Source organism: Rhinolophus sinicus, linkage group LG10 (assembly GCF_036562045.2).
Source record: "Rhinolophus sinicus isolate RSC01 linkage group LG10, ASM3656204v1, whole genome shotgun sequence".
Lineage (NCBI taxonomy): Eukaryota > Metazoa > Chordata > Mammalia > Chiroptera > Rhinolophidae > Rhinolophus > Rhinolophus sinicus.
Window position 1 is genome coordinate 89,663,707 of NC_133759.1, and position 12,405 is coordinate 89,676,111.

Consider the following 12,405-nt stretch of genomic DNA (forward strand, 5'->3'; position numbering starts at 1 on the left):
CATGGCACTTTTATAACATTTAAAAACGTGGTTTAAAAATACGGACATTTCTAGTAAAAATGTTAAGGACAAAAAAATTTAGAGAGTGATAAAGTCAACGGAGTGCTTCCTCTACTGTGCAATTCAAGTGGGAAGGACACAGGGGCTTTAACTGTGTCTCTAATGTTTGGTTTCTTAAGGGGATGGAGGTACATGGGTGTGTGCGAGATTATCCTTTATACTTTGTGTATATGTGAAACAGTTCATCAGTTTCTTTTGTTTTGTTCTGTTTTTAAAGAAAAACATAAAGAAGAAACATTGGTTCCAACATTATTTTCCGAAATGGGAATGTTGGTATGTTGACTGACGGTCATGGCAAACAGTTAAGCGTCCTTCAGACTCTTTCTTGTGTTTTAACTAGTCCTCAACTTGGCTGTGTCAGATGTTAACAGGTAACAGTATCACCCACATTTCTACTTATGGATACAAATGGGGCTGGGGGAGTGTAAAGAAAGATAGTGAATCCACAAGCTAGGTATATGCATCAGGCACTTATTTCTGTGTTCATCCTCACTGGAACAGCCTCTCAGAGTTTTCTTAAGGAGTGTGTCATTTCTCTTTGAAAGTAATGCTAATAAGTGAAATCATTAAAAAGCACAAGGAAGAAAAAAGGGGAAAAAATTCTCTACTAATAAATAGTGTTTGAATAATAGCTAATTAAAAATATAGGCATCCTTCAGTTGATTAGAGCATGGTGCTAATAACACCAAAGTTGCCGGTTCGATCCCCGCATGGGCCACTGGGAGCTGCACCCTCCTTAAAAAAAAAAAAAAAAAAAAAAAAAAGAATATATAGATATATATATCCTTTTTACCAATTTCTGTTAATGAGTATCATGCTGAATTATGAGTCAGTAATAGTCTATAGAGAAAAGTTCTTTATCTAAAATTTCAAGTACTAGATGAATCACCAAGTAGCAAAATGTAGAAAGGCCACATTTCATTCATTCAACTAACACCAAGAGTCAAAATCACCTACTGTAATATTTAGTGCTATGCATCCTCTATGTAAGGAGAGGCATCTGGAGGAGGCATACTAGCTTTTAACAGGTGTTACTTTCTATAGTCTTGAAGAACGAGTATGTATTAGACTGAGAGATGTGAGCAAGTATATCAGGGGAGTGGGACTAGGAAGGATCCCCCTAGATAAAATGAATAGCACATGCAATGCTCCAGCATGAAAGTTCACAACCGTTGGATCTGCTTGGATCACAACCACTAATATGTATGATTCAGAGACAGCTGTATTTGGGGATCTGGGGAAAGATCACTCTGGATGAGCAGAAAGAGGTACGCACATTGAGGAGCTCTGCCAAGGAATTTGAATTTCATCTCCAAGTCAGAGGAACGGCAAATAATCAGCACGTCATGATCAAAATGAGATTTTAGAAAGATCCCCCTGGCAGCAAGACAGAAGATGAACTGGAATGGAGGCAGTGGGACTGAAAATAGTGAGGTCAATTAGGAAGTTATGGTCACAATTTAGGAAAAAATGATGAGTCCTTCACATAGGGCAGTGGGATTGTGTATTTACAGATAAAGTAAAAAACTTAGGAGGTAGAATCGAAAGGACTTGACTGCTTGGACGTGGAACTGAGAGACAGTGTGGGGTCCTTGAAGCCAGGTCAAATGAGGCCACTCCAGGAAAAGTCAGCGTGAGTCAGGATGAGGCAAATACCTTAGCAGTGCTGTTGATATTATCAGGGTCCCCCTCATCGCACTCCACGAGTGTCACATGGGTGAGGTTCTCCACTGGGTTCGTAAGAGTCAGGAGGACCTGGCTCTCCTGTGGGATAGGAAAAGCATCTCAGACATGGTCCACTATTGCCACCTAGGGCCACTTTCTCAGTTGCTATACCAAATATTTCACAAATGCTTCATCCTCCCTTCTCCTATTATTACTCCTGAGCGGTAACACCCACCTATACCTCTACATCACAGCATTCTCAAAGTGCTCACTGATTCCTATTCTGTTATTTATAGATTAGGTCATATACTCTCTGGAGTTGCTGCTTCACTAAGGAAATGGGCCAGTTACCAGATGCAGAAATTCTGAGGAATGTACATTATCTAAGTGGTTATTTAAAGTTTACAATTCTTGCTCTACCTAATCCTCCACTTACGGACTAAAAAGAAGGAAGCCCTCATAAATAAAATATGGAACCACAGGCTAGTCAGATGTATTCACAGAAAAAAAAAAAGGCACACCAAGACTGTAAAAGACTTTTTAAGATTTCTTGAACCATAATTTGCCCTTGTTTGGTACTGTTGAGATGGGCAAAAAAATCTTTAAAATGAACAGGGACTATATAAATATCTTCATGACATTTATGGCAGCATGAAAGGAAAGAACTAAAGAGGCTGCTGCTGAATAATATTCTGTAATTCAGCAGGGGTGTGTGTGGAAGGAAGGGCCATAGATAGGAGCTCAAAGAGAGAGGCTGTGGTAAAGAAGAAACCTAATTGATTCCTGCTATCCGCTCCGTATGCATATATGAGATGGTGGAGAAGAGCTAAAGATGCCTGGGGGTCCATCATCTCCTTTCTTTTCCCCACCCACAACTCCATCTCTATATAATATGCAACTGCTCCTTCTGCATACGTCCAAAGATGTTATTGTCAAGAATCCCAGCTTAAAGAAATTTAAAATCCCAATCTCTTTTTTATTCCAAACTTTCTTCTTTTCTATCTCTTGCACACTGTGTCCCACGCCAAACACACACAGCCATCCATATACACACAACGAGCTTTCTTTCTCTTCCTTCCTGTTACTTCAGCAAGTACTAACCTTCATATAGCGAAGGTTGGGGATTGACATGATTCTCACTTCTGGGATGTAATTGCTGGTGTGAATAAAAAAAAAATACATTAATGGTTACTGGTGTCTCTTAAAATTACTGCTTTCTTAAAAGCTAGTGCACCAAAGAAAGATTTCTTCACGTTAATTAGACCATGTCAGAGAAAAAGAATTGTAGAGAATTGTATCATCATCACCACAATAAGAACTTAAGACATGAAACCAAACTGGTAATGAGTTCTTTCTGAAATCTTATGTATACTTCTAGTTGAGAGCCTGTATGTGTGTCTGTGTGCCATGGAATATATCTTCCTTATATATTTATCAGATATATTTTGCGATTTTATTAATTCATTTCTGTAAATCTACAAGGCAAGTGGCTATGAGACCCAAGATTGATTGAAAAATGCACTGTAGGGGTGTAAAAACACTACCACATATTTTTATATAGTACTTAACATGTGCCAGGCAATGTTTTAGGCACTTCACAAATATGAACTGCAACTGAATGAGACAGATATTATTAGTATCCCCATTAGAAAGATGAAGAAACTAGGCCTGGCAAGAGAAGTAACTGGCTGGTAAGTGGCCAGGATTACAACCCAGGCAGTCTGGCTCCAGGGTCGTTGCTCTTAATCAGTCACACTGCCTCTCTAAGGAAGACCACAGAATATTGTCCATACGCTGCTTGTCCTGGATTCAAAACTGTCCAGGTTCAAACCCCAGCTGAGTGATTATATACCAAGGTACCTCTCTGTAAAGACCAGGGCAAAATATTTACCTCTTTGCGTCTTGCTTTTCTCAACTGTAAAATGAGGACAATAATATATCTGTATCTTGAGGTCATTGTGAAGAATACATTAAATAGTAAGTGCAAAAGTGCTTGTACAAAGTGCATATAAATGTTAGTAACTGTGCATATATTAACATAAGACAAAACCTATTGCAGAAACACTAAAAGTAAAGAGGGGGGAAGGTTACCTTAGAATTGAGGCAATAAGGTATTTTAACTTTAGACTAGATATTTTTCATACTGGTCATCAGGATTACCTGAATAACTTAATACAAATTTAAGGGCCCTGCTGTCAAGGATTTGAATTTAGCTAGTCTGACTTGTAAGAGATCTGTATGAAGATTTCCAGGCGATTCTGCCATGTCAGGAAAAAAGCACTTTTCCTCAAAGCAAGCCTAAGAAATTAATGCTAAATACATCGTGCCATTCAGGGTTTCTGTAATGAGGGTAATTCTTAATCAAGAAAGGCATTGATAGCAGACTTCACATGTACCATGTTTGTCGTTCTAGTCCTTGCTAACCAGTCATGTATTAAATAATAGTTATGTAGGAAGACAGAACATATTTTATGGTGATTTAGTTATAAAGCATTTGCAAACATAACAGCTCATTTCTTCTTCTCAACAACCCTGAGATGCAGGGTTGGTATTATTCCTATTTCAGAGATTAAGGAAATAACTTTAGATAAATACAGTAAGTGACAGACCCTGTATCAGACCTTTTTAATTTCTTCCTCCTAACTCACCAGACCAACACTTCTCAGCCTTTTGACTGCCAGTGACTTTTTTCTAATTGCTGCATAATATTCTACAGCACTAGTGTATTCCAATTTAATCAACGATTTCTTTGTTAATGGTTAATCCATTTGACATTGAAATTGTTCCCAGTTTTTGCCATGAAAATGTTGCCAATACACATCCTTATTATAAATGTATCTTTAGGTACTGGTGCTTTTGTTTCCACAAAATAGAGTCCTGAGATAATACTGCTGGGTTAAAAGATCTACATAAGTTTGTCTTGACATTCCAGACCACTCTCCAAAAAGACTAGCAATTCGTATGCCTACCATCAATGTATGCAAATGTTTACCCACATTTTCATGAACACATGAGCTGTTTAGTTTTTTAAACTTTTCCTATCAAGTTTTAGCATCTTTCCATATGTTCGTTGGCCATTTGAAATTCCTCTTCTGTGGTGTCTGTTCAAATTCTGTGCCCCTCTCATCCCCCTTCCATTTTTATCTTTCTAATATTTAGAAGTGTGTACATACTTAAATAAGTATAAAGTATATAAACAATTAGGTAAGCTTGTGGAGAAGCTGACCAAGATACATAAATTAGGAGATGCAAGTGTCCATCTAAATTTTGGGTTTTCTTTTATATATATAATTTATTAAAGTTGTTTAATGTAAAGTTTTTCATGTATCATTTTGGAAGTCCTTTATCGTAAAGAGGAGTCTTTTGTCTGATGACAAATGGCAGCCACACTGTCAGTGATTATTCTGGACCTCCATCCATGTCATGTTGGATAAATTCGATTTCCTCTTGACACAAGTTTCCTTCTGTATTTCTGAGGTAATGTTTGTATTACTTCTGCAGTGTCGGTGGACTTTGATCCATCAGCCAGTCTAGTAATTTACTTCCCTTAGCACGCTGTGAAACTGAAGAGGGATGAGACAGTAGCCCTGCTCACCTCAAAACTTCTGATGCATTGGGTGTGTGATCGTCTCTTCCGTCAGGGAACCTTATTAATGGAGGATGTGGCTTGATTACCTGAATGCTGCTGCTGGCAGATGCCATCTTGCTGCACATCATGACCTCCATTATTATCTTTCCAATTTGTGGGAATTCTGCATTCCAGGGTATTAAACTTTTATTTGTCACGGAGCGGCGAATATTCTTTCCTGTTCTACCATTTGTCTCAGGACTTCGTTGTCAATTTTTTTACAACTCATATTTGCTAAGGTCAAAGCTCTCAATTTTCCTTAGTGGCTTCTGAGCTTCCTGCCTTATATAGGAGGAGTCTCTCACCATAAAGTCAAGACAATATTTTCCTAATTTTTCAAAATATTTTTCTTGTTTGATAGGTGATTTTCATACACAAAATTCCCTTCTAGTGACAAGTCCCAGTGAGTTAACACCAACTTAATCACTTTTATCCCACTCAATGAAGTGTTATTAGAATGCAGTTAAATACAATTAACTTTGTGACAGGGACACTCTACTATACTTTATTATTTTTCACTTTAATTTTTTAAAAGATCATTCCTAAACTTAGGTACTTTATAATTTGTAATGAATGACTAGTAACTTTCCATCCAATAATCAACATGCCACATCACCAAAGACCATACTATCACCGTGTCCCTGATACACACACACCCTGGATTCTGTATCTATAGATTTGCCTTAAATTTCATGACATAATTCAAAACCTAAACCTGAACAGAATAACAGGATTATTCTGATATAGTTTTTTCCCCCTTTTTTAAGCCAAGAGTAAGCACATTTCTCATGGAAAACTAAAAAACAGTAACCAAAAACACAAACCAAAATACTCACACAGCAACCAGCTGGATTTTGAATTTGATAGAAGTTGGATTAAACTCTGGCTTGCTCAAATTATGTTCACATTTCTAGAAAGAAAAAAACATGTCTCAGAGGCAAATGAAAACGTATCTGATAGTCCACAGAGCTGCTAAATTCAGAAGAACAGCATTTACTAAAGTTTTGTTTCATTTTGCTGCAAGACCACATATGTTCTGAAATAGTGTATACTAATGATAACCAAAATATACAAAACGATGTTTTGGACTTTTGGATACAAGCAACCACACTATCAAATATTATACCTTTGCAGTGTTACAGAATTATTGAAATAATAAAACTAGCATACACTGAGTACTTACTATGTGTGCTGAACAATGTAGATTTTGCTTATTTTTCTTCTTTCTTGTTTTCTTTTAAACTGATTATTTTTTATTAGTCCTTTTCATTTCCTCTCTAAATAGCGTAAAAGCTATACATTCTTGCTTTAAGTGGATTTAAATATAATGTTGACTTTATGAGGTACCAGGTATAGGTACTGTAACCATTATTACCCCCATTTCACAGGTGATGAAAATGAGGCACAGGAAGAGTAAGTAATCTGTGCAACTTCATAGGGCCAGTAAGAACTGGAGCTGGGATTTAAACACCAAGCAGTGTGATTCCAGATCTCATATTTTAAAACAGAGTAATATTTATTTATTTATTGAATAACACACAAACATGGTTAAAAAATTTTTTTAACAGTACAAAAAAGGTATAAAGATATCCATTTTAGCTGTCCCCTTGTTCCTTTCCCCAGAGCCAACCAGTTTCTCATGTGTTTTCTCAGATAGGCTATATACATCATCCTTCTTTTTCACAGTAACACAAAAGGGAGCATTCTATATACACTTCTGCCCTTTGCTTTTTAAACTTAATCTATCTTGGAATTCCATACCAGCACACACAGAGGTGCCTCTGTATCCTACTGTAACTTATTTAACCAGACCCAAATTGATGGATGTTTCCATGACTTTGCTACTACAAATAATGTCGCAATAGTATTCTTGTACATGAATCATTTCCCACTTGTAAATGTGTCTGTAAGATAATTTCCTAAAAGTGGACCAATGGGTGAGTGCATTAGTTATTTTGATAGGTACTGTGAAACTGCTAACTTTTGCCAATCTGGTAATTATAAAATGGTATCTCACTGTAGTTTTAACGTACATTCTCCCCGATTGCTGTATAAGTTTGAGTATTTTTCCTATTATTGAGTATTGGGATTTCCTCTGCGTGACTTGTATGTTAGTATCTACTGGTTATTTTTATACTGGGATAGCTTTTCCTTACTGATCTGCTAAACTTCTTTACATACTCTGGACACTAATCCTTTGTTAATTATATGCCTTACCAATTACCCTTCTAAGTTTATGGCCTATCTTTTCATTACTGTATGGGTTTTCTTTGGAGCAGGGGTGCAAGTTTTACTTTTAATGTGTCAAATATATAACTTTTTCCATTATAGTTTGTGCTGATTTGCCTTATGGAATACTTCCTTACCCAAAAGTTATAGAGATATTCTCTTCTATTTCTTTCTAGAAGTTTTGCTCTTTACATTTATTCTTTAAAGTTTCCAATGTTCTGGAAAGTGACTATTGTGTAGTGTGAGACAGACCCAATTTTATATTTTTCATATAATCATTTGACCTGGCAAAACTTAACAGCTCTCCCCAATGATCTGTAATGCCATGTTTAGTAAAATCTAGTTTCCTCGCATGCATGAGTCTGTTTCTACTTTCTCTATTCTGTTCCAAGTCTACTAACCTAACGTATGCATTTTTCTTTTTGTTTTCATATACATGTATTTTCCTTCTTTTCCTACACAAAAGGTAGTGTACCTGCCATGCAACCTGCATTTTGCATTTAAAAATATATCCCATATTAGTATATTCTTTTTTATAGATTTATAGAACTCATTATGTGGCTATATCCCAATCTCTGCTCATTCTGGTTTGTGCAGAGGTGTGTCTTCAGGGTAGACTCCTAAAAGTGAGGTTGGTGGGTCAACAGGACACATAGCTTATTTACTTTTGGTGGATTTTCTTGTAATGTCTTTCTCTGGTTTTAGTATTAGGGTAATGCTGGCCTCATAAAATTAGTTAGTAAGTATTCCCTCTGCTTCTATCTTCTGAAAAACATTATGGAGAATTTGGTACATTTCTTCCTTAAAAGTTTGGTAATATTTACCAGTGAATACATCTTGGCCTGGTGCTTTCTGTTTTAGAAGGTTATTAATTCAATTTCTTTAATACACATAAACCTATTCAGATCGTCAATTTCTCGTGTGAATTTTGGTAGATTGTGTCTTTTAAGAAAGTGGTCCATTTCATCTAAATTATCAGATCAGTGGGCATCGATTTGTTCATTGTATTCTTTTAGTATCCTTTTCATTTCCATGGAACTGTAGTGATGCCCCCTTTTTCATTTCTGATGTTAGTAACTTGCGTCCCCTCTTATTTCTTAGTTAGCCTGGCTAGAGGCTTATTGATTTTATCGATCTTTAAAAAAAACAGTTTTTGGTTTCATTACTTTTCTCTACTGATTTTATTTTCAATTTCATTGATTTCTGCTCTAATTCTTATTTCTTTTCTTCTTCTCACTTTGGATTTAATTTGCTCTTCTTTTTCTAGTTTCCTAAGGTAGAAACTTACATTACTATCTCTTAGATCTTCTTTTCTAATACACGCATTCAATGATATAAATTTCCCTCAGAGCACTGCTTTCAAATGCATCCCACAAATTTTGATAAGTTGTGTTTTAATTTTCAGCTAGTTCAAAACATTTTAAAATTTCTGTTGAGATTTCTTTTTTGAACCATGTGTTATTTAGAAGTGTTGTTTAATCCACATATTGGGGGCTTTCTGTTACTGATTCCTAGTTTAATTCCATTTTGATCTGAAAGCTGACACTATATGATTTCTATTCTTTTAAATTTGTTAAGGTGTTTTTTATGGCCCAGAACGTAGTCTACTTTGGTCCATGTTCCATGTGAGCTTGAGAAAAAAGCATACTCTGCTATTGTTGGTCAAAATAGTCTACAGATAGCAATAATATTCAATGATGGATGCATATAATTGAATTCACCTATGTCCTTACTGATTTTTGCCTGCTGGATCTGTTCTTTTTTAAATTATTATTATTGAGGAATATTAGGGGAACAGTATGTTTTTCCAGGATGCCAAGTCGTTTTTCAATCTAGTGGGGGGCACAGCTCAGCTCCAAGTCAAGTTGCTGTGTTCAATCTAGTTGTGGAGGGCACAGCTCACTGGCCCATGTGGGACTCAAACCGGTGACCTTGGTATTATAAGCACTGCGCTCCAACCACTAAGCCCGCCCACCAGTGGCTCAGCTCCAAGCTCAAGCTGTTGTTTTCAATCTAGTTGTGGAGGGCGCAGTTCACTGGCCCATGTCGGAATCGAACTAGCAACCTTGTTGTTAAGAGCCGGCGCTCTAACCAACTGAGCCATCCGGCCGCCCCTGGATCTGTTCATTTCTAAGAAAACGGTGTTGAAGTCTCCAACTATGATACTGGATTTACCTATTTCTCCTTGCAGTTCTAATTTTTTGCTTCATATAGTTTGGCACTCTATTGTTAGGCACGTACATGTTAAAAATTGTTATAACTTCTTGCAGAATTGACCCCTTTTTCATTATGTAATGCCCTTCTTTACCCCTGATAAGTGTCTTTACTTTGAAATCTGATCTGTCTGAAAATAATATGGCTACTCTTGCTTTCTTTTGAGTTTTGTGTTAGCATGGTATATTTTTTCTCCATTTACATTAAATCTATGTCTTTAAATTGGGTTTTTCCTTTCTTTTAATAAGGTTTTCCATTACAGAAATTTTGTAACATATGCAAAAATTCAGAACACTGTTATAAATCCCTAGGTACCCCTTACCCGACTTCAACAATTAGCAATAATGGCCAATCCTGTTTCATCTACATTCTCTTGCACTCCTCATGCTTGATTATTTTAAAACAAATATCACACATCATGTCATTTCACCCACAAATATTTTGGTATGTATCTCTAAATGATAAAGGTATTTTAAAAAGTAACCATACTGTTATTATCCCTTAAAAAAAACACACAATTCTTTTAATAGCATATAAAATACAGTGTTTAAAGTTACCCAAAGTTTTCATAAATTTTTCTTTCCTTCCACATTCTTTCCTTAATCCTTCCCTTCCTTTGGCCCCTTTCTTTCTATGTTTTGTTTGAATCAGGAATTCAAGTCTACACAGTATGACAGGCCTATTAAGTCTCTTCTACTCTAGGGCTATGTTATTTGATGACGGCAGCCACTAGTCATACGTGCTTATTTAAATAAATTACAATGAAAGGTTCAGTTCCTCAGCTGTACTATCACATTTCAAGTGCTCAATAGCCACACGTGACTACTGGCTGCCATGGTGGACTGTGCGATAAAGAACCTTTTCATTGTCACATGAAGTTCTATTGGACAGGACTGATCTAAAAGGTTTCCTTTTTTTTCCTACAATTTTTTTACTGAAGAAACTCTGTTGTTTCTTCTATAGATTCTCAGAGCCTGGATTTTGCAAATTTTTGTTCTTTCTTGCTTTCTTTCAAATTGCTTCTTTTTCACTAGTCTTTTTTGTTTCCTCTCCTAGAGTACTAGCTATATATTCTTTCACCATTCTTTTAGCAGTTAGTACTATGAACTTAAACTTCAGATACCTCCGTTTCCACATCTGGGGCAAGACAGGAGTAAGTAATAGCAGTACCTACCTCATAGAGTTATGAGGATTGAGTTTATCTTGAAAGCATTTAAAATAGTGCCTGGACAACTATACATTCTCCGCATTTACTACATTTCAGAGGCTTTGATATTGGCCAGATAGCCATCATATTAATTTTATGTTTGCTTTTCCCTGGTACAAAAGGCACTTCGACAGAATGCAATATTTACCCGGCAGCGCAGGGACCGTTTGATCAGAAGATGTTTGTGACGAGGATAGAGCTGAGAAGCACAGATTGGTTGGAAGTCAGGCTGTAAGAGGCGCTGCTGAAGGGTGGTGACTAGCATGAAAGGCAGAAACCAGGCTTAGTTTAGTAACTTGCTCAAAACCAAACGTAAATGAAATAATACATAAAACTTCACTTTGTGAAGAGTGTTCTTCAAAAAACAACCATATAGAAACTTAAAGTTAAATGATTTCTGTTATAGCTATCTTATTTTCTACACGATTCATTTTACTAACAACTATGCTGCTGAAAATCTCAAATCACAAAGTAACAAACGTACAATTAGTTATAAAATATAAACAAAGTAGAATTATGTATAAAATTACCCTCTGTTAAATTTACTGGTCTTGTATAATAGTCTTCAGGTAGAGGTTCCACTTCATCTACAGCTTGAGCTGGCTCAATCTTTATCTCTTTCTGGTCCTCTCCTTCTTTAAGGCTAAAAGAGAAAATGCAGTAATTTTTCAAGGGTCCATCTTAGGTCTTTTCTAAGTATAAGAATCTTCTTCACCATTGGCAATTATTTATTTAAAAATTGCATTCCACCAGTGTTCATTCTGATACCTGCTTTTTTCTCAAAGGTACTTAATGTTCAAACTTACGATAGTCCGGCAAGGGTACTGATGGTTGCACCAGCTCGTGGTCGTTGAAGCCTGGTTCCAAGACCATATTTGTCCTAAACAGAGGTCAGAAATTCCTATTAGACGTCCTACCTTTATACATCCTATTTAGCAAAAGAAAGAATTTTGGGTGGGACAGCATGAGAAGCTTAGGGAAATAAGCAAAAAACAAAACAAAACAAAACAAAAAAACAAAAACAATCTTCTTTTAGAAAAAGTAATTTGCAGCCTCGTATCATATTTTTAAAATAATAATAAAAGCACCAAACATGGAGACTGAAACTACCATTAATACAGTAAAATTTAAAATGTGTGGGTTGTTTTTTTCTTTTGCTATTAATCTAAATCTACGCTATGGCTTAGACTAGAACTGTGTAGAGTGTCTAAGACACATGATGAATGTCCTCTTGGAAGGAACACCAGTGATCATCTGCTAACTTCTTCAGGGTTAGCAAGAATCGTAAAAGAGAACTTACCACTACATGAATAGTGTGTTGCTGTAGGCCCCAAATTAGCAGCGGGTTGCAACAGAGACAAAAAAAATGCAGCATAAGATAGAAGCAAACTCATACAGCAGG

The 12,405-nt window shown here is 36.3% G+C and overlaps 1 protein-coding gene and 1 pseudogene across 3 annotated transcripts in view; both read right to left on the minus strand.

Moving 5' to 3' along the window:
* DCTN4 (dynactin subunit 4) overlaps window positions 1–12,405 on the minus strand; it is a 31,330-nt gene that overhangs the window by 5,343 nt on the left and 13,582 nt on the right. For 2 of the 3 annotated variants that reach the window (XM_074313790.1, XM_019734382.2), the window contains exons 6-12: window positions 12,304–12,324; window positions 11,810–11,883; window positions 11,534–11,646; window positions 11,152–11,261; window positions 6,190–6,263; window positions 2,827–2,881; window positions 1,717–1,824 (exon numbers count right to left, since the gene is read on the minus strand). In XM_074313790.1, the coding sequence (XP_074169891.1) occupies window positions 1,717–1,824; window positions 2,827–2,881; window positions 6,190–6,263; window positions 11,152–11,261; window positions 11,534–11,646; window positions 11,810–11,883; window positions 12,304–12,324 (555 nt within the window). The remainder of the gene's footprint in view (window positions 1–1,716; window positions 1,825–2,826; window positions 2,882–6,189; window positions 6,264–11,151; window positions 11,262–11,533; window positions 11,647–11,809; window positions 11,884–12,303; window positions 12,325–12,405) is intronic. The other variant, XM_019734383.2, reaches the window with a different exon arrangement.
* LOC109448752 (alpha-ketoglutarate dehydrogenase component 4) lies at window positions 2,888–6,181 on the minus strand (annotated as a pseudogene).